At 37.5% G+C, this 21,896-nt stretch overlaps 2 protein-coding genes and 1 long non-coding RNA gene across 5 annotated transcripts in view; 2 read left to right on the forward strand and 1 right to left on the reverse strand.

Moving 5' to 3' along the window:
• Positions 1-2,174: 2,174 nt before the first annotated feature.
• dmrt3a (doublesex and mab-3 related transcription factor 3a) lies at positions 2,175-5,071 on the forward strand. The gene is made up of 2 exons (XM_056745146.1): positions 2,175-2,874; positions 3,898-5,071. The coding sequence occupies exons 1-2, from the start codon at positions 2,493-2,495 to the stop codon at positions 4,860-4,862; spliced, it is 1,347 nt and encodes a 448-aa protein (XP_056601124.1). The 5' UTR covers positions 2,175-2,492; the 3' UTR covers positions 4,863-5,071.
• A 3,737-nt stretch (positions 5,072-8,808) lies between these two features.
• Positions 8,809-11,895, forward strand: dmrt2a (doublesex and mab-3 related transcription factor 2a). 2 transcript variants are annotated; one of them, XM_056745148.1, is made up of 4 exons: positions 8,809-9,300; positions 9,439-9,793; positions 9,995-10,093; positions 10,557-11,895. In XM_056745148.1, exons 2-4 carry the CDS (start codon positions 9,454-9,456, stop codon positions 11,627-11,629), a joined length of 1,512 nt encoding a protein of 503 aa, XP_056601126.1. In that variant the 5' UTR covers positions 8,809-9,300; positions 9,439-9,453; the 3' UTR covers positions 11,630-11,895. The 2 variants fall into 2 exon arrangements, with proteins under 2 accessions (XP_056601126.1, XP_056601125.1); XM_056745147.1 differs by lacking the exon at positions 8,809-9,300 and having other exon boundaries at positions 9,560-9,789; positions 9,992-10,093.
• LOC130418936 (uncharacterized) overlaps positions 9,656-21,896 on the reverse strand; it is a 41,819-nt gene continuing 29,578 nt past the window's right edge. Inside the window, exon 3 of one of the 2 annotated variants that reach the window (XR_008906448.1) lies at positions 9,656-9,765. This is a non-coding gene — a long non-coding RNA (uncharacterized LOC130418936). Of the gene's footprint in view, positions 9,766-15,903; positions 16,125-21,896 lie in introns of those variants that run through there. The other variant, XR_008906447.1, reaches the window with a different exon arrangement.

Genomic DNA, 21,896 nt, shown 5'->3' on the forward strand with positions numbered 1-21,896 from the left:
TTTTATAGAAAATAGGCTAGTAACATTGCTTAAACGCATAAGTCAATTGAGTAGTCATGACTCAACCTTCAACCTGCTAACAAGTAGAGTAACATTTGATATGTTTGAGTGTGTAAACTGTATGAGTATGGTAACTCTTATATTGTTTTCTTTCTAGAATAAATCACTTATGGAATACATGTTTGATGTTAATGAGTAATTCCTTTAAACGATTAAACACAAAAAATATATATATCAAGCAAGGCAGCATGATGCAGGTTACCTCAAAGGACCAACGCAATTACTGTCACAAGTAATTTTACTTTAAAAATATTAGATACTGGAACACAGAAGTTCTTGTTCAATAACTAAACTGTGAAAATTCATAGAGTTACAGCCTTAGGGCTCAACAAAAATAACAACTTCAAAGACAATTTTCTCAATATTTTTTACAAGTTTAAAATATTTTTTGCACTCTCAGAATTCAGAGTTTTAAACTCTCAGCCAGATATTGTCCTATTCTAACAATTCATACATCAATAGTTTATTTATTCAGCTTTCAGATTATGTAAAAATCTCAGTTTCGAAAAATTGACCCATAAGACTTGTTTTGTTGTCCAGGGTCACATAATTCCTTAAATACATTTATGATTGATATGTAATGAACCCTTAGCTAGAATGTTAATGCCAGTATCCAAATATACTTATGTCTATGCCTTACTATTATGGAATATAGTTTTGAAAGTCTACAAGCACATTGAAATTGTTCAGTCATTCAGTCTTACCAATACAATCACAGAACAGAACTGTATACTGATCAAAGACATATTTATATATATTGGGGGGACAGATTTTTTTGGGCCTTTTATTGATATGGACCAACACAAGAATAACTGCACGTTGTTTAATGCAAAAACTTAATGTTGGTATATTTTCTAACTTTTTATTTTTACTCAAGGTCGCAATCTCGAATGATTATCTGCTTCCTCTTCTAATTTTGAGCTCTATAAGTAGCTAGTTAACAACAAATTATATTCTTCTGTTTCACGTGAGTGTATTATGGTATATATAAAATAGTTTTTTTATTCTTTGTATCAACTTTCAGGTCAAACTACTAATGAAAATGAACTCCATATTTATACAGGTTCCTCCTATTTTTGCTTGACATATTACCAATTATGTCACATTATGACTGGTGCTTGTTTCATTTGTGTTTGTTAAAATATGCTTGCTTTTCTTGCTTATTGTTGACCTTTTTTTTATCGAGGCTGTATATTAATTTGATGTATTTTGCAGTGTTTGCCAGAAGCTAATAATTTGATTATCATTTGCGCAAACCTCGCATTCCCCTTGCTGCGAATTCCCCTCACCATGCGCTGACCGCATGCTGCATTATTGTCACCTTGAAATTTCATCTGCCATTTTCCAATTAAAAGCTTAATAGTCCTGGAAACGGAGTTCATGTGGTGAAGTTTACCGTGGCCCCCAGTTCTCAAAGTTGTGCTGCCGGGATCCCATTACGTGCTTGAATAAACCCATTTAGGAACAGAAACGGGACGCGAGGGTGCCCGGTGTTGAGTTTCACTGGACTTTAAAAGCGATGTGCATCGTTTGAAGAAAGGTGTGCTGCAATTTACACCCCACATCGCTTGCCAAATAGATTTGAAATCCCATACATTTAATTGAAGGGTTACGTATATGTTGATGTGCGCGTAAAACTAAATGTTGCTTTTCAATGTCATTCCCCAAATTCGTTTAATTTGTTTTCATCGAATGCATTTTATATCTCATTTGGTTCAAGTCCGTATCATATTTGCTCAATTAACTCTTCCAGCACGTCGCTCTATTCAGCAGTTTTCATGGGAATAAGTTAAGAGCTTATTCAAATGCAAACCAGTATATTATTGTCGCCTGTGTTTAATTCCGATTCACAGCGTGGGGTTAAACTAAATACTAAAGTGGTTTGAGGATTTTCATGAAAAGCTCACAGCAGTTATGTGAATTATTTTTCAACATTCCCACTTAATTCTGGAATCCCTTTCTACTATGTTGGAAAAAAAATGCTATTGGTCCGTTGACATACAACATAGGAGGTGTCTTGTTATAATTCTCTGATAATCTTTAGTTTTTGCGCAAAGTTACAAGCAGAATATCTGTTAAGTTATGTAAAGTACACAAGGGTAAGTTTAGTTATTGCATCAAATGTTTTAAACTGTCAAATATTTTCTATTGAACAGCTCAATGTAGGTGGTGATTTGCACGTAGCTCAAGGGCTGCTCGTGACAGTGATGGGAGAAATAGTTACTCGTTTGTATTGGTAGGTGTCAGATGGACTGATGCACTTCTTTATTGCTGGGGGAAAGGTGGATCCACGTCTTAAAGACTCAACACCTCTCATCACGAGTGTAGCGAGAATCAGAGGGGCTTGATCTCTTGCCTACTTGACAGCACTCTTACTCTACGCCTTATCTGATGCACTTGCGCCTCTGCCACATCTGTAAACGACTTGAGAAATGAATGGCTACGGAGCACCCTACCTCTACATGGGGGGCCCGGTGTCCCAGCCGAGAGTGCCCCTCCAGAGGACGCCCAAGTGCGCCCGCTGCAGAAACCACGGGGTGCTCTCCTGGCTGAAAGGGCACAAGCGTTACTGCCGATTTAAGGACTGCACTTGTGAAAAATGTATTCTTATCATCGAGAGACAGCGGGTCATGGCGGCTCAGGTGGCACTGAGACGGCAGCAGGCGAACGAGAGTTTGGAGAGTCTGATCCCGGAGTCTTTGAGGGCACTGCCGGGCATCACGGTGGGAAGCGGAGAACAGAGCGCGAATCCACGACCGTGCGAGATAAACTTGCGCTGGAGCGCAGATAGGGTCACTCCTAAACCATCTCAAGGTAATCTCTTAGATTACTTAAACAACGTCGTTGCATTGCAACTTTTTAGAGGAAAGGCGTTTTCAGTGTTTTTTTAAATAATTGTTATGAAATTATTCATCTGCTTCAAGGAACTGAAAGGTGTAACATCATAGAAAACAACGTCTTGGGTTTTAGCATACATTAAATACGTTAACGTAAATATTTTAAACAACATTTAATATATGAAAATAAATATAAATAGATAACAAATCAAGTCATTAATTACTAAATTAGCTATTCATTATTGCAGGGGTTTAGAGACGTGAAAGTATGCAGAAACGCATTAACTCCAGTGCGTGTGCAAATACTACAGTCCACAAATTAAATTGTTTTTTTAGACTGTTTTTCGTTTTGTTGTTACAGTGTTTGTACGAAAAATAAATAAACACACAAATTTGTAAATTATAAAACAGGGATACTGTGGCAATAATCAAACGAAAACGAAATTTGCATCGATACTCACTCCATCTATTATCTGTCAGATCATGGATTTTAGAATAATTATTATCATTTCAGAATTGTGTTGTATTTTGTGATGGTGTGTTTTTTTTAATAAAAATGGTCTGGCAATTACATACAGATTAATAATGCAAATATGCAATGCCGCAACCAATAATTTGGGGCAGGACAGAGGTGTAAAATGAGAGTCCTGCTGAGATGCGGAGGACTTTAAATTGAATATGAAATCCCAAACTAAGGGCTATCAGTATGTTAAACTGTATTAAAGGACAATCGACAAGACATTTTCCTGTGCCACACAGTCAGTGTTGAGATGTTAACATCCTATAAAGTCAACCATTATAAATCACAGCAGCGCAGACAGACCAATAGAGAAGTTGTGCTTCCCATCTGCAGAATTCGAGTATGGTGAATCTAAACTTAAAAGTGCATATGGAATCAGCAGACATTAATAAATACCCATGGAAATAGCACATGCATTTTAATGTAAGTTTAAAGCCTCATGGTATAAACATGTTCATGACGTCCATTTATGTCTTGCAGAACTAAGCGATGACTTATCTGGTGAGCAGTCAGGTGGAGAGAATGGAGGTAATACCAGTGACAGGGAACCAGAACCAGTCAGCTCACCTGAAGAGTCCAAACCTAACTTGTGCTGCACCCCTGACACATCAGACCCAACTCCCCAGCCTGAAGAGTCTCGCCTTGGGCTGTCTAAATCCTGCACCGACCCGGAGTCTAAAGCTGACAACTCCAAATACTCCACAGAGCCCAGCCTCCTCATCGAAGGCCTCTCGGGCTCTGTATCTCTTCCTTTCAGCCTGAAGGCCAATCGACCGCCGCTAGAGGTGCTGAAAAAGATTTTCCCTGCCCACAAACCTGCCGTGCTGGAGCTGATCCTGAAGGGTTGCGGTGGGGACCTCGTCGGAGCCATCGAGATCCTCCTCTCCAGCCGTTCTACAATGAAACCGGAAAAGATCCTGTCTGAGAACACCGATGCTCTTGTTCTTCCCTCAAACGGGCACCTCTTTGAGCACCCTTTAAGCTCCTACCCGGTTTCCTCTAAGTGGTCTGTTGGTTCGGCCTTCCGTGTTCCAGATTCCCTGCGCTTTTCCTCTGAGTCCCAGGGTGGAATACCGGGACCTCTTAGCATGCCACTTCAGCATGGCTTCCCCCAGCCACCTCGGTACCCACTCATGCTGAGGAATTCACTAAGCCGGGGCCAAGCCGGGCCCTTCGTGCACAACGACTTGACTCTGTGGAATACCATGACATTACAGCAACAGTATCAGCTGCGCTCTCAGTATGTCCCCCCATTCTCTGGCCCTTCAGCCGGAGTAATACGCAGCTCGCCACTTCTTACCAGCAGGCCCGCCGAGGAACATCGTATCAGCATCCAGGAGGAGAGCTGCCCTGTCATCACCAAACAGAGCATGTACGCTGCAGATGAGGAGTACGATGAAAGATCTGACTCCTCAGACTCCAGGATCCTGAATAGCTCCTCTTAACTTCTGCCCAGTCCAGTAGTTTCGTCAGGAGATCGGAAGAAGCACTGAACTGGGTTCTCGAGATGATGCAAAAGTGACTTTGTAATACTAGGAGCCTAATGAAAAAAATGTACAGTACATTACCTGAGGTATTTCTACCAGATTTGTGCCAGCTTAATCATGTGTGGAGTAAGAGTAACTTCGTTTTTGGAAAAAGTCATTAAGGTACTATTATTTGACCAACATGTATGGATACATTAATATATAGTTAATGATAAAACGATATCTGTTTCCATTTTGCATGAAATGTACTGTTAATAGCAATTTAATGTAGAATTAATCCATCAGTCCTGCATGTAAAAGTATGGCAAATAAACCTTCTAAAAACTGTTATTGTTAGTGTGGATAAATGATTTAAATAAGCGTCTTATAATAAATGACAAATTATGAACTTATAAATAATATATCAAAGAATATAATGGAAGCAAAAAAATGGAGAAACACAAGCACACATGTCAAATACTATTCAAAGAACAGTATACTCATATTTCAGTTTTACTATAACATTTCATATAACATTTTTGTTATCTTTTGAAATGTTCAACTCCCTACAAAATATATGAACACAGTAAGGCCAAACCCAAGCAGTTCTTCATCGTATACACAGAGAAGGCGCATGTCGTCATCCTTTGCTTCAAATGGTTCTAGATCAGTTATTCATAACAAAATAACATAGGAGTAATTGATCAGACTACATTAAACAATGCAGAACATGTAAAAGAATAACGTATAGTCTTTAACGAATTGTGTAAGAGGCACTTTATCAGTATATTGGATTCATTTTATAAGAATAATAATATTACGAATATTACTGAATCATTTTATACAAGAAAGAAACATTTTCAACGAGTCAAAGTATGACGCAAATCTAATTCTTTGGAAGGAATAGGCGAATGCTACAGCTCCAACCTGTATAAGAATGGGGAAAATGAGCTAACAGCGCCATCTAGTGTTACTTATTAATCATTGACAATCACTTGTAGGACTATGTGATGCGCAGATTTAGTAAGTCTACGTCAGGAGATCATTGAGATGCTTGTCAGTCTTGCAAAGTAACCTACATTCACAGCCTGAATGATAGTAGGCCTACGTTTAATTTAACATTTCACATGACAAAAAATGTAAATTCATTCACAAAACCATTTTGAATAAATCATAGTTATTACTCCGTTTAAAAAGAGAGCTATGTGTTTTATCTTAGCATTCGCATTTCTGAATTAAAAAACAAAGCATTTATAAAGGAAATATGCAGAGGCGTTAAGTATAAGATGTGCAGGAATATAAAAAATAACCATACTATCATCTTGTGATTTTACAAAAAGTAATTTGAGAGTCCTGCCATTCTGTAGTTGCTAAAAACTGTAATTGACCCTCAAAATTTTGTACTGAATTATAACAATAATAGCAAGAAGAATTTAATTATTTGTATGTATAGGCCTATAATAACTCTATTATCACGAATTTTTGATCGTATGTATAATTACGCAAACGTGTAAAACAGAATGTAAGCCGGGAGATGTGAACATTATATTAAAATATACAATCCTAACAATAATAACAAAGTCAAACCCGTGTGGATAATAACGCAAACGTTTTAGGAATTAATAACTTAATCTGCAAACACTTCGAGTTGTGTGTGGTTGCTTGTCTAGGGAACCCTATCTAGGATTCATGTTGAAAGAAGGTCTTCGATGCTAAACCAGCGGTCGTCCAAATGTGCAGGTGTTGCAGTTTAATTTAACACATGTGTTGACTTAACCGAGAGACAGGCTTTTAATGCTGACATTTGAATTTGTGCCTCTAAGTCAACAAGGCCCAGCGTTCCCGTATACATCAACTGGACATACAAATGATGACTGGTTAAGCATTCAACAGGTTGCACGTGTTGTCTATCCATCAAGCGTCTTCAAATGCTAATTAACATAACAGGGATTCATTGAACTCACAAATCTCTTGTCTCTACACTCCGATCGGGTTACAGGGTGGTGTGTAACATACGACACACCCTGAACCAAACCAGACGTTCGGGCGGGATTGGCTTGTCACTGATCATCGGGTGTTAATATAAATATCCCCCTGGCCAGTTTTGTCCGGTCTGGGATATACGTGGACTACACAGGAATGCTGCTGAAGTCATAGAGTAATACAGCTTTCTTTTTCATATAAGTTAACACAAATTTATAAAATAAAATGATAACTAGTCCATGTCTATATTTGCATACATAATGTTGAGACAGCAACAGGCCAAGGACTTCTTTTTTTGTGTAATAAATTCCACATCTAAGCACACAGAGCATAAAGATCCCATCTCAAAACAATGAAGACGCTCATCTTTTTCTCCATTTGGCACCGTAATGTGTTCAGAGGAAGGCAAAAAAGAAGATGAAAGCATTCCACGTGGGGAAATTGCACCCTGGGTAGCAGTTGGGTTTGCTGGCCGTAACCTTCCTAATAAATTAAGAGGGAAGAAGGGCGAGTGACAAAGCTGCACTGCACCTGCACGGCAAATATCTTCACCACATGCGAGGCCAAGAGGAAAACCAGACAGACAGAGACAATCCATCGAAGTCCACTTGAAAATGTGTCGCTAAAATGAGCTGAATGAGGTATATGCTCCAAAATATTCCATCACGTCAAAAGAGTTCTTAATCTATGCTTGCATATTCAAATATAGGCATATTATTTTCGATTCGTATCAGTTGATGAATGATATTTAACATATCGCTAAATTATTACAATCAATTCAATGCGTTTGGTTTTTACACGAAGACGAGGAGAGAAAAATTGCCCAACCAGCGTATTTTTGACGTCAGCCATCGATAATAATTAGTAATAAATATGACAAATCAACCATTTCTGCACATTATACATGTCGCTCTGCACAGAATATCGATGTTGGCAAAAATACTGTGAATTTTGCTGTTTGTTTTTCTCCCACGTCCCGCATATGTCGCTGTCTGTAGAGTTAACTCATCATGAACAGAAGACATTCTTTAGTGTCAGTTGATTTTACTTTGTTTTGAGAAACATCACACATGGTAGGTCGATCGGGACAAAGGGAATTGTGTTTTGTGTAGCCTTCCCGCATGCTTAGTCAATGTTTTAAGTATCTCTTGTTGTGTCAACTGTCATATCACGCTCAATCTATAAAGCCGAAAACAATCTGTAAATGCATCACCCAATGCTTGCGCATTTGTCAACGACAACGAAAAAGTAATTGTTGTAACAGTAGAAATACTGTCTTGTTAACATTTCTCAGAGAGCTGCGATATTTGTTTAAATTATCATTTTATTTAATATAGCAATGAACAGTTATTTAATGTTGCACAGAGGTCAACGAAAAAAATACAATTGCCTTAATTCATTTAAAGAAACACTTTCTAAGGATATGATTTTAATATGCCCGTTGCCATTCCAAACCATTACCCTCAACACAGTATGCCTAATGGTAATTTACAAAGTACACAATAAATTGTGAACATTAAAAGAATATACATATTACACATTAATTATCTTACGTCTTAAACCCAACAAACCAAAAACACCTGTAAGTCAACGCTGTTAGGCGCATTTGAATAAAAATGAAAATCCATCGCCAATTTTGCATTCACCAACTGTAATTTGAATATTTCCAATTAGTGGTTACTTTAGCCACTGCAAGCACATTAACGAAAAATTACAACGTAACTTGCAAATAGGATCCGGTCATTTAATAAAATAACAACATTATGTTGACCAAATATGCAAGGGGGAATAATACGGAGAGTGGAATAAATGTGTGGGCCTCTTCATTCTTTTCTTAAACGCATATCAAGTTTTTCTTAGATTTGAAAATGTACTAAAACATAACTTAAATGCAATTTCACATCTGAAAAAAAATGAGCAAACACTCCGAGTATTACCAACGAATGATACATTTATTAACAGCATCATAAGGGCTGAACCCGGTCGTATTAAACAGCTGAACCCCCACCGTTTTCAGTGATTAATTGATAGTTTCCTAGAAATGTTTTGGTTGTAATTTAACCCCATTAAGAATGAAGAGTTTAGACAGCGATTCTCCTCCAGCCAATGGATCAGCGACGTTCACATCGAGCCTATCACGACATGCTGCCAAAGACTGCGTCTTGATTGGCTCTTTGAGAATAGCGCTGTCCCATTGGCTCTTCCAGATTTGCTGCGCGGATCTTACAGGAGGTGTCCAGGGTTGAAAGGCAGAGAAGTGCTCATCACATCTTAGTGTGACAGATGACAGTGTGTATGTGTGATGTGCATGGAGAGCTTTGATTAAAGTGACGTATTTCACTCTGGAGCAGTGCTTTCTAATCTCATCAGCATAGTTCTGTGGAAGAGGAGAAGATACTATAGTTTTACTGCTAAAGAAGTGTGTTTTACCACGGTAAGCATCTTTACAAAGTATGCAGGCTGCAGAATAGTTGAATATAGGCTATAATAACAGTTTCACTTCTTTTTATGTGCACGAGATTAAAGTAAAATGTGTTTATCATTAATTAGGCCAATGTCTTGTTCCAAACAGCGACGCGTATTCAACATGACGGATCATTCTGGCACGGAGTTTGAAATAGACGTAGAGGGCCTGGAGACCGAGAGCGACGACCAAGAGGTGTTTACATCCACCGGTGAAGACTCGGGGAGCAAAAATGAAGACAAACCCAGCAGCATTAACCTGACTTCTGGAGACCAGCGCAAACTGAGCCGCACACCGAAGTGCGCCCGGTGTCGGAACCACGGCGTCGTGTCTTGCCTGAAGGGACACAAGAGATTCTGCCGATGGAGAGACTGTCAGTGCGCGAACTGCCTGCTGGTGGTGGAGAGACAGCGAGTCATGGCTGCACAAGTAGCACTGCGAAGACAACAAGCCACAGAGGTGAGACAGCCGATGAAGAATAAAAAAAACATTTGGACATTGACATCAAATTTTGTTGAACTAAAAAATGATAAATGCTTCCAAATATCAGGAGAACTGACTGAACAGCAAATCCTTTAAGAATATTGTACGAGCTCAAAACACACACACAAAAAACTGTTTGGGGAAACATGTCATACAATTATACATTTTACAATTTTAGGACAAGAAGGGATTTCTGGAAAACATATACCGGTGGAAAGACGAACTATCTATCAAAGACACATCCGTCCATCCACTATGCTGGCTAAAAGTATTTTAGAAGGTGAGTTACAAAACGTCTTACAACTTCTTACTAACTTCTTATTCGGAGCGTAAAGATTTCTTCCCCCTTTTCCTTCCTCTTTTAAAACTAATTTGACCTCTTTTTTCTCCTCTTCTCTCAGCCTTTCTTGGACTTGTTCTCTTTTCAAATGTATTCTTTTGGTTCTGCTCTGGATATTTTCATGGAGTAAGCCTCTCTCAATTACAGCATCTTTTACTGTCATATAATATAATATTGTGTTGAATTTAAGGTGTGCATTTTATTCAGAAAGAACATGTTGTTAAATGGTGTGCATGCCATTAATGTACAAAATAACAGTAGGATTGACACAAACGCGGTTATAAAACGTTGTTTTGTTTTACAACTTATTTAGTAATCCTTCGCAGTCATTCAGTATTAATTAAGTAGTGAGTTGCTGTCTCGTTGTTTCTAGTATCCGACCATATACTCTCTTTCCACGCAGGATACCGTCCAGTCCAGACTGACACATTTCTGGGTGCCAATGCTGCTCTGCCCCCTCCACTGAGTGACCGTATGAGAAAGAGAAGAGCCTTTGCTGACAAGGAGCTGGAGACCATCATGCTAGAGCGAGAGTATAAAGAACGGGAGCTTCTCGAGTCCAGCCAGTCGTCCTCCGCTTCTCTCTTCCTTCCAGGCAGCATGGTCCATGCTGCTGAGTATAATTCCTACAAGACAGCCTTCTCGTCCTCTTCAGCCCCTTCCACGGTTGAACCCAATCCCAAGGATCTCTGTAGCTTCCTCCCCGGCTGTCTGGACCTCTCCCTGCAGTATGCTGCCTCAGGCGGGACGACTGCAAACGTGGAGCTCATCTCTTCTAATGTGAGCGTAGCCACCACTTATCGCCAGTACCCGCTCTCACCACGCTTCGTGATGTGGCCGCGGGGCAGCAGCAATATAAGCGATGCCTTGTTATACCAGCAGTGTCTCCTTAATGCCACGGCGGTCCAGAACATGAAACCTGGAGCAGTTTGGGACCCAAAAATGATGACCTCCACCGAGAGCCACCCGCCAGAGCAAGAGGGTGCATCGTCCAGGGTTGAGGGATCTCGAGTGGCCCCAGAGCGGTGTGACCACCAGCCAGGGCCTCGGGAAGCACAGACAGGACTTGGCCAGAACGGAAGTGCCCGCTCTGCCTTTTCGCCTCCTAAGAGGGCGTACGGACAAGCTTTTTCAAATGTACCTTTACAGACAGGGAACCACGAGCATGTGTACAACAACATGAGCAAGGACAATGCCAAGCACTCTCTGTCCATGAAGCTAAACTCTTTTCATTCCCTAATACAGCAGAAATTAAATGAAAAAAATCCAGAAGTGAATGGGCCGTACTGTAAGGAACTGCTGGTGGAAGCAGCCAAAAAGTTTAAAGAGGGAACAGTCGGAATCAAAAACTCTGCAGTAAAGGACTTTGTAGCAAAGCCACGGAGCGGCAAAGTTTCCACAGGAGAGTCTCTGTCATTCTCAGTGGAGGCCATATTAAAGAGACCGTCGCTTTCTTTAAATCGGACATCCCAGTAAGACTTGTTGAATAATAATAATCTCAAATATACATTCTAACTTTGGTACAATTGTATATTTATTTACATACGTATATGGAAATTTATAAAAGAGAGCGATCAAGAATTTGGAAGCAAGCAAATGAGCTTCAAGCAGCAATTGAAACAAAACATGCTGTTTTTTCTTTCTGTATATTTAAAAATGTACATATTTTAGACATGCATGTCATGCATTATCATACGTCATAATGTGTAGAGTATTTAAGTGTAAATGTTAATTTTGCTACTTTAAAGGTGACAATAAATGTATGTTTAAAAAAAATAACATTTGTAAATGTGATATTTTCATAGAGATCTTTAAAATGTTTGAATTTGAATCAAAGCTAATAATAATCAATAATCAATATTTTATTTTCATATTTTTGGTAGAAGGCCTTTGACAGTGTTATTAGACTGAAGAATTGATTCTAACATTTGTACAGTAACTAAATTGAAACTAGATGTAATAATGTAATTCCAATTTTTAATTTTAGCAAAAGATGGCAAGAAGTCTTTGTGTACACGAGCGTTAGAGAGCTGCCGGAAGCAGTTTACACTGAGCATTATGTTTACATGGTAACTTTACATTGATCTAAGGAACAAAGTTTTCCATTTATTCATTCTACCTCATGTGCAAGTATGAAACACCTGCACCAAGAGATTGCTGTGACTATATGTTTTACTTTAATGGAAAAACCGAGAACTCATTTTACAAAAGAAAATGTATTTTTCATTTAGCTTTAGCAGACATTGAATTGCGCGTGGCTGCATGTAAATGTGACAATTGTTCTTCGCAGGTCACAGAACTAAGAACAATTTTATTCAGAGAATTAAAATAGAAACAAAAAGGTAGAAAAGCAAAACCATTAAATCAATTCTACTTTACTCAAATTTGATTGCATTCTCCTATGTAAATACCAATTAAGTCAGATTTCCAGACATGTTAAATAGTTTTAATCATGTTGTAATAAATACGACTTCAAAATAATAATAAATATAGATTTATAATAAAATACAAATTTTATCATGTTTTGCCGTTTTAGGTTTTTAGGCTAAATACAGTCGAATTGGCTTTACAAGTCTGTAGTTTTTCCATGTGGTTGAGTTGCTGTTTAATTTATCAAAATAAGTTCATTCAAAGCTATTTTAACTTATTTTTGATAGGTTGATTTAATTTAAAGACAAAGTGCATTGAAATGACTTGTAAAGACAGTTTGAACTTAAAAACTTAAAGAAGCAAAACAATTTTCCAGTATATCTCACTGGTTCAGATGAGGTGACTTCTGGCTTCAAATTCTTAAAAACCTCTCTGTTGCAGTGACTGAGAAGCTTGCATGACATGAAAGATTCACTTCAGCTGTTCTGTTAGTCAAATGCTGCTTTCTCAGGCAGAACGTAAATCTACTACCTTAAAAAAACATTATGCGCGGCCTTTCCTTGCGTTTAAAGAAACAATCACATCGTTCTCCCTGGGGAGGTTGTTTTGTGTTCTTTATACCTGTATGAATATATCTCTTCTCTTATTTACTGTAAACATTTCAATACATTCACTTGTAGGTACATGAAGTCAGGCGCTGTGTTAGAAGATACTTACATTGAATCTGCTGATGGCGTCAAAACCGATGAGCACTATTCCCAAAGTGTCAAATTTAGCACATTAGCAGAACTGTCAGTAACACTGTCAACATGTTTATCCAGTTCTTATGTCAGTCCAAGTTAACATATTAGGTTAAAATCTGTCTAGATCAGATCTAGCTTGATGATAGAGATGATTTACGTATTGGATCGACTGATATAACAACATTCACGAAAACCTTATCCTGTGTTACTATTTGCATCTCCTTAAAACAGAAGTCTGATGTTTATACAGTTGTTATTATAACAATTCTGTGATGCCGGCGGTGCAGAAGATAAAATAAATAAAGTCCGATTTCAATAACGGATGAAAACATCAGCCAGGCCAAAGAAATGATCCAAACACTGGAAATAAAAAACAACAACGTGCTTTTGTTAGTTTGCATTGCTAGACAGTTTACACCCAAAACATTTGTCCGGCCGGTGTAAGTGAGGACAACTCAGATTGATCAGGTCATTGTTTCAACTCACACCTTCTGTTTCCAGCTTCCACTCATTCCTCCCCAGGTGCAGAACAAACGCATCTTTCAATCTGTTGACTTTGTCGCCTCACTTACGCAGTATTCAGGCCAAGGCTGCTGCTAGACACTGCACATTTAGCACCCTTTAAGCGGAAGAGCATGTGAACCTTAACACACAGCAGTGTGGATTATTTTGACTTGTGAAATAAATGGTGTGCTGTTCATTTTGAATTGGCATGCAGCAGTGCATGAACAAAGGGGAAGGATGCCGATATGTTACCCTCAGTTTTGGGCCGTGTTTGGGCGATCAGTACCAGCAGCTTTTGTGTCGAGAGAGGCCATGTGAATTCCTGAAAGGCAACTTGTAATATAATAAGAAATGTGTAGCGCTGACGTTTTTGTCAAATTTGCAGCTTTTAATTACCATGTTTGCCAAGATGACAGCTGATGAAGTCAATGTGGGCAGTTAAACGTGTCTCAGGTCACACACACACACACACACACACACGTACAGGACCATCATCCCCTGTGTTTCCATGGTGGAGCCTTGTCAGGCAGGTTTATATCATTAACACCTGTGGGAGTTTTTTCTCTCTTTTCCTTTCACTAACCCTCACTGTCAAATGTGTGAAGGGTTTTCAAACAATCTTTCTTTTATAACAGTCACTGTATTCTTTACTTAGGAGACAACAGCTGAGTATATCAAGAGTGTGTTGCCTAAACAAACAATGCTGAAAATGTCACCTCCCCTTTTCATGACAGGTTCATAAAGTAATCAGGCCAAGTGACAAGCTGTGAGTGCTTGAAACATGATGCAGAGTACAAATGAATATCATTTTCAGAGGCTAATGTCCAAGCCAAGCTATTGTGGCCCCGTGGATATTTATCCAGGGGTATTGTATCAAAACAAAAGCACAATCCCGAGCTCCTCTGGATTGAAGACGGGGTTGCATTTTGTTCGCAACATTTCCAAGTAGATGAGCAAATTGCCCCAAGTTCAATGTAAATGTGTGTAAACTGAAATGTTTGTGAAGCATAGCCTATAACAACATTTCATCTTGATCCTTCTCTTTTGGCATTTGCAGGCACATTCGCCACATGTTTTCACATGGCCTATTAGACAGTTATTGTTGAGGGACATATTTTGTGATAATAAGTGTTTGGCACAGAACTATCTTCTGTGACCAGCAATGCATAGTCTTAATTAGAAATTCTGAAAGGAGCAGGGAAATTTTATGGAAATTTTGTTGAGAAATACATTACATTTTACTGGAGAAGTCATTTTCAAAGATCTTTGCTTTGGCTCATTAACAGTGAACTAGCAAAAGAGCCAAATGATGTTGACAGAAAAACGACAACATTGTTGGTCTGGAATGAACCTTTCTCTGTTCTGTAACTAACACATAATGTGCTTTCTAAGTCAACGTTTCCCGATTCGCATTCTTTTTTCTCAGATAAAAAGGACTATTGGTCAGGGAAGGTGCCAAATTGATTTGACTTGAATTTAAGGGATAGTTCAATAGAAGTGAATGGGTGCCATTGTTTGGTTACCAACATTCTTTAAAACATTTTCTTTTGTGTTCTGGAAAGAAGGAAAGTCAAATGGGTTTGAAATGACATGAGAGTGAGAAAAAGATTTTCAATTTTTGGGGGAACTATCCCTTTAAGTTAAACTTGTAAGTGAAAAAGTTTGTTGTTTGTTTAATAGTTCGTACTGTCATTAGGTAACTTCTTATTTACACAATGCGTGTGTTCTATAGTTATTTTGTCTACTAGAAATTTTGGATCTAAGTGTTTTCAATATTTTGCTTTCAATTTTATCAATATCTGTGCCAAATAATCAACATTCAACCCATTCAACAGGTTTTACAGGCTCATATCATTCACATTAAACTAAACATGATATCTAGCCTCACATTTATTTCTGTTGCACTTTTCACTATTTTGCATAGTTGCAAAACGGCCTAACAAACAGATGTAAGGGGAATAAAATACATTTTATTTGTTCTTTTTTATTCTTGACCCTTCATCAAATCATGTTTTCTATGCAGACACATTAACAGTCCCATTAAAAAGCTATATAGTACAAGTGCCTCATCTGGGAGTTTCGGTAGCTTCTCTAAAGAAGTTATCACCCATTCATTGGAGTCTAATGACAAAACACAGCTCTGTTTTCCCAGAGAGCCGCTCCATTACACGCTGTTGGCTTCCCATCGGTGTCCACAAACCCTCAGCTTGGGGTTAAGAAGCGGGCCCCTGAGGCTACTTGACATCTGCCCTGGCCATGGATCTCTGATTCCTCTTCTTTCTGCATTCTTGGGGTACTGCCTGCTGGGAGAGAGGTACTGCTTCCCTCATGCAAGCAGGCCAAACAAAGTCTTGCTGAAAGATCAGGCGAAGGGGAAGAGATTACATGTCAGGTTAAGAGTGGGTGAGGAGTAAACATGGAAGCCCCTGATTAGTATGTGAAGAGGCTCTGAGGGATGGAATGTACACAGGGGATTGTGTTTGGGTTTTGTTCCCCTGGGGTTATTGTTCAGAAGCAATGAGCAATAAAAGAGGAGGCTGAAACATGAAAATGACAAGAAAGACATCCAGACAGATCATCTGTGACCCTGCCTGTGAAAACCCGATATGGTAGTTCATTGTACTTTTTTTTTACAAATTTAGTATGTGATGTTCTAAAAAATTGAGTCTGCATAACTTTAAAGACATTCTCTGAAAATATAACTTTGATTTCGGTCATACTGACCGAGTGAGGCCGTGTCAAAGATTGAAATCAAGGTGAAGGGATAGTTCACAATTTTTTTTAAATTCTGTAATAATTTACTCACCCTCTTGTCATTTCAAGACAAGAAGAAAATATTTTGAAGAATGTCGGTAATCAAACAACGCCGGTACCCATTGACTTCTTTTGTATGGACACAACAGTCAATAAGTGCACTGCAAAAGTGTTTTTGTTTTGTTTTACAAATATCTCAACATTCTTAAATGAAGATGCACTTTCTTGACAAGAAGAGTGAACTTAGATATTTAAGGAGAAAAATATAAGAATTAAGAAAGTTTATGGTGAAAACCAAGAAAAATAATCTGCCAATGGGGTGAGAAAAATAAACTTGAAAAGTCATTTTTCTCAACCCACCTTTTGCTTGTTTTTACCATAAACTTACTTAATGCTTATATTATTTTTCCTAAAACAAGACTAAATATCTTATGTCACTCTTCTTTGTAAGTAATTTTATATTGATTTAAGAAGTTTTTGATATTTTTTACAAGACCGAAATGCTTAGTTAGAATGTCATTTTTGTCTTTGTGTACTGCTGTTGTTCATTACCAACAGTTTTTTAAAATATCTTCTTTTGTGTTTTGCAATTGAAACAGGGCCATACTGGTTTAAAATAAGAGTAAAAAGCAACAAAATTCAAATCATACTTTGATACTCCTAATATCTAGATTATGAGATATTCACTGACAGGGTCACGTTTTTCAGGATTCATCAAAAATGAACTCATTTTTTTGTTTGTCTCTCATCTATGATTTTTTAATGCATTCTGTTCATATGAAGTCAGGACTGTTAGTTTAAAATGCTAACTTGCTAAAATTGTATAAAACACACATATTGTGCAATCTGCAGTCATTCCAGCATCTCTTTCAACAGGCCAGGTTCATTACCAAACCCCACTACTGATAACACAGAGGGAGCCATTCCCATGTTCTTCTGTTCAGACACAACTACACAGGCTACAGGGTTCTTCAGGTGTTCTTTTCAAACTTGAACTTTTAACTTGTGTGCGCCATCCTGGAACAATGGCCAAGGATGTTTGCCTGATGTATGTGTACATAGACCAAAATAAGATAACAGTATGGTGTGTGAGAAGTCCTGTATAAACTGGCCACCTAAACCTGAGACGTATAAAATCTTCCTGAGACGTATAAAAACTAATTATTTTACATAAACCAGGCTTATGTTCTATAATACAAAAATAAAACAAAGCAAATATGGACACATATTATCAATTTAATTATAGTTTATTTACGTTGATTTGTTAATTAATTAAAACATATTTATATAAATCCCTAGTGACACCCCTAATATTTAAAGTGATAGTTCACCCAAAAATGAAGATTCTGTCATGAATTACTCACACTCTAGTTATTTCAAACCTGTATTAACACAAAGGAAGATATTTGTAAGATGTCTGCAACGGATATTTCTGGGACATTATTAGAAGGGAAATTTAAAATGGTAGTCAAGGGTGTCCCAGAACTGTTTGCTTGAAAAAAATCTTCAAAATAATGTCTTATGTGGTCAACAGAACGAAACAAAATATGTAGGCCTATACAATAATGTTTTATCTACTATGGTAGTCAATCATTCCCCAAAACTATAAGTCAAATATCTTTCTCTGTGTTCATCAGAACAAAGAAATCTATACATGTTTGAAACAAAGAGGGGGAATAAATGATAGTTTGGGGTGAACTATCCCACTAAATCCCCACACTGTAAATGTATTTAGTGTAATGTGTAGAGATAATATTTATATGCAAATCATTAAGTGCAAGTATATTAGACTTCTCTTATAAATAAATCTGTCATGCTTGTTTTAGTGTGTTTATATTATTGGCCTTTTTAATTGTAAGACTAAGAAAGGCAAATTTTATAATTCTCCATTCTGCAAATTTTGGTTGTAAAATACAATTTTAAATTGTCACTCTCACTTTTACTTCAAACAATAACACCCTGTTAAACTTGACAGTCATTTCTGGCCTTGCTAGCATATTTACCCAGCAGCGTCAGTGTGGGTAGCTTGCTAGACTTGCCAGATGGTAGCTGACTCTTGCCACAGTGGCATGATATCCAGCGCAACGCTGACAGAGGAAAGGTTTTATGGGAAATTCGATTGAATGACTTTCTTTGTGTCATGACGCTCACAGTGCTAAACAATTTCAAAGAGACACAATCAAATTTTGACAAGTCATTAAGTAGGTCCCTCATTCAAAGCTCAACAAAGAAACCTGTTTGGATGCAGGCCACAAACAATTTTAACCTTGCTAAAGGGTGAAGACTGAGTCGTTGCTACTCTGACACTTAGACTGTATTTAGTCAACAATATGTGTGCTAATCTCCGTGTTGCCATGTAAACACAGATTGTTCCCTGCACAATGTTGTGCAATAAAACTGGTTTATATCTTTGATCCGCTTGACAGAGACACAACGTCCAAATACCGACCAGCAGGGGATCTTGCGACCATCCAAACATCTGCAGGACATTTGTTTAGACACAACAGGCGCAGACTGACCACTACACCACTTTTTCAGTTTTTTTGCCACAATCAGCATGGACTGACCACTAAAACGCAGATTTGAATGGATTTGAATAACTCATTATCGCTAATGTGGTCTGGCTTCCTATTATGTATGAAAGTGAAACAGGGTATGCTGTTGCAGAGGGTTAAAGTAATCTTTAAACAATACTTTCTAGATTCTATCTACTAAGGTTTATTTACACAGTATGAAATGAAAATACAATTGTTGTAAACATTTAAACATAATTTAAGCAATGGTAAATAATAAATGTAAAGCAGCTCTTTCATTTTTTTAGCTATGGATACAATTTTGTACATACATGTATTTAACAGCACATTATAATAGTACGCTTTGTACTTTGAATGTACTGTTTATGAAATAAGTTTGAGAAATTTAAACAGATCTATTTAAATAACTTTCCCTGCAAAAAAAAAAGGATTTAATGATTAAAATGGGAACTATTTTGGTTTTATTGGAATCTATAAAAATGGTATCTACTTGTATGTGATGGATGCTATCGGTGGGGTGTTATATGTCAGATTAATCCTATTGAAACAATATCCAGACGCACTACAAAAATAAATTTATTTAAAAAAATCTAATGGTTCATAATGGTATTTTAATGGAAACCTACCAGTTATCCACTGTTTCATATATATAGCAGAAACTGTTATAAGATAAGACATACTGGCCATCAAATTCCTTTGGGTTCCACCTGCACTCCTGCTTGAGAGCAGTGACAGTAAATATTCTGATTTGTGTGCCGTGTCTAATTCCCTCGCTGAAGGATAGAAAACTAAGGGATGACGACCTGTCACATCACAGATACACAGATTTAGATTTAAGACAAGTTCTGCCCTACAGAGAAAATAGTATACAGAGCAGCCTGTTACTAAACTGATCCATACCATATCTGACAATGAGAAGGGAACTGTGAAGATCTCAAGTTTCCCCCTCTATCCAGGTGGCATTTCCTTTACCATGATATGCCGTTCACCCCACCTGTGACCCCTCATCTCTGGCTGTGGCTGTATCTGTCTGTCCATGCTTTTTTAAATGGAACATATATTTAAATGTATGTACATTTTTGCCAAAAGTCAGGACAAAATAGAGCAAAAAGCTGTAAGTATTCAACGTTTTATCGAACGCACACACGAATCTGACATGGTCATGTGTTGGTTTTTACGCAGCAGCATGAAAGACTTCACTGCGAACTTGAGAGAGCCAATGGCGATGCCTCTCATGTCAGTTTGGACATTAAAAAGTCATCAAATATTTCTGGGAAATGGAATAATCATCCCCTTGCTTTGGAAGTGTTATGACCTCAAATATACAGTATGAAACAGAAATCCAGGAAGAGTTTTTGTAATAATGTCTTGCAGTAGCCTTCCTAATATATAATCTTACCTATTATATATAAAACTTCCTAAATAATATCATAAGTCAATTATTTCAAATGTAAGATAAGGCCAAAATATTGCCCATATTGAAATGTATCATGAAATCTAACCGTTAAACCTGAATTTTTTAAAGATATAAATAGGCTTACTTAATAGGTTTAATCTATTAGAGGTCTATTATAAAATACATTGTGGATATTTCCTTACTTTTTTTTCCTTACATCTGTTTCCAAATGATATTTTGACCCTAAAAGAAAGGATTATTAGAGTTTGATGCAAAATATGATCAATCAAAGAGGAATTTCTTGGGACCTTTAAGGTTGGTTTTAATGTATGGTGGTGAATGATTTATGTCTTGGAGCTCATTATAAAGAATTGACAAGCTCTAAAATATTCTCACCTGCAAAACAGTTCTTCAAGCATGGCTATCGTTTTGATCAAAGGGAATGCATGACGAAAATCCCTTATGTTTTTTTAGGCGGAAATACAGTATGTAATATATCACTCTTGTAAAAATGAACTTTGGACTATATGCCCCTTACCGAAAGAACATATGTTAAGACATTATCATTACTGATTTACAGGAGCACAAATCTGTACCTATAATGAGTGTTTAGCTAAAAAGACCACAATGCACATTTGAGTATTTAAGTATTATATTGTAAAATATTTTATCATCAGAAATCTATTAAAAGACTCTTTGAAAGGCCTAACATGTGCGGCTCAGCTGCTGGCAGCAGCCAAACGCAGGACTTCCTTTTGTAGGAGAACTGCATACATTACAGTAACAGAATGAAAGATTTATATTCACTGTACCTAATATGACCTTATGAGCCAATGTTCAGAAGCATGGTTATTAGTCCCACACCAGACTTTAAAGGACAGATTTCAAAAGGCTGGTGTTGGAAATAAACAACAGTTACCTAATGTAAAAGACTTTACCTCTCTTCTATATCCATTATATCATATGTATCCCTTCTTATTGCTCTTTTGAAATTTGCAGTCAATTGAGTCATGGCGGTGTGTTCAAGCTCTAAATCCACAAAAACTGATTGGATTCAAATGAACTTTGGTAAGACAATGCCAGTGCAAAAAACTCTGTCATATCTAGTCCTGCTTAAAAATAAAATCCATCCAATTACCATAATGTGCTGTTCGATCAAGAACAGGACTGTCTATGAATAAGAGATACTATGTTATCATGAACGTTTCTGCCATATTGACATGTGGATATGAATTCATATGTTCTTATCCTTATTCTAGTTAATGAATTCATATTATTGTAAATAAGGGACTGCTTGCCCGCAGTAAGTAATTAGCATAAAACACACCCAAACCGTTTGCATATTAAGGCTTTTGCAAGCACAACTTCATCAGTGTAGGTGCAAACCTGCATTTAAATATCTAAAAATACATTTTTAATTAGATTTTAAAATGACCAAACCC

The sequence above is a fragment of the Triplophysa dalaica genome, chromosome 4, assembly GCF_015846415.1.
Source record: "Triplophysa dalaica isolate WHDGS20190420 chromosome 4, ASM1584641v1, whole genome shotgun sequence".
NCBI lineage: Eukaryota > Metazoa > Chordata > Actinopteri > Cypriniformes > Nemacheilidae > Triplophysa > Triplophysa dalaica.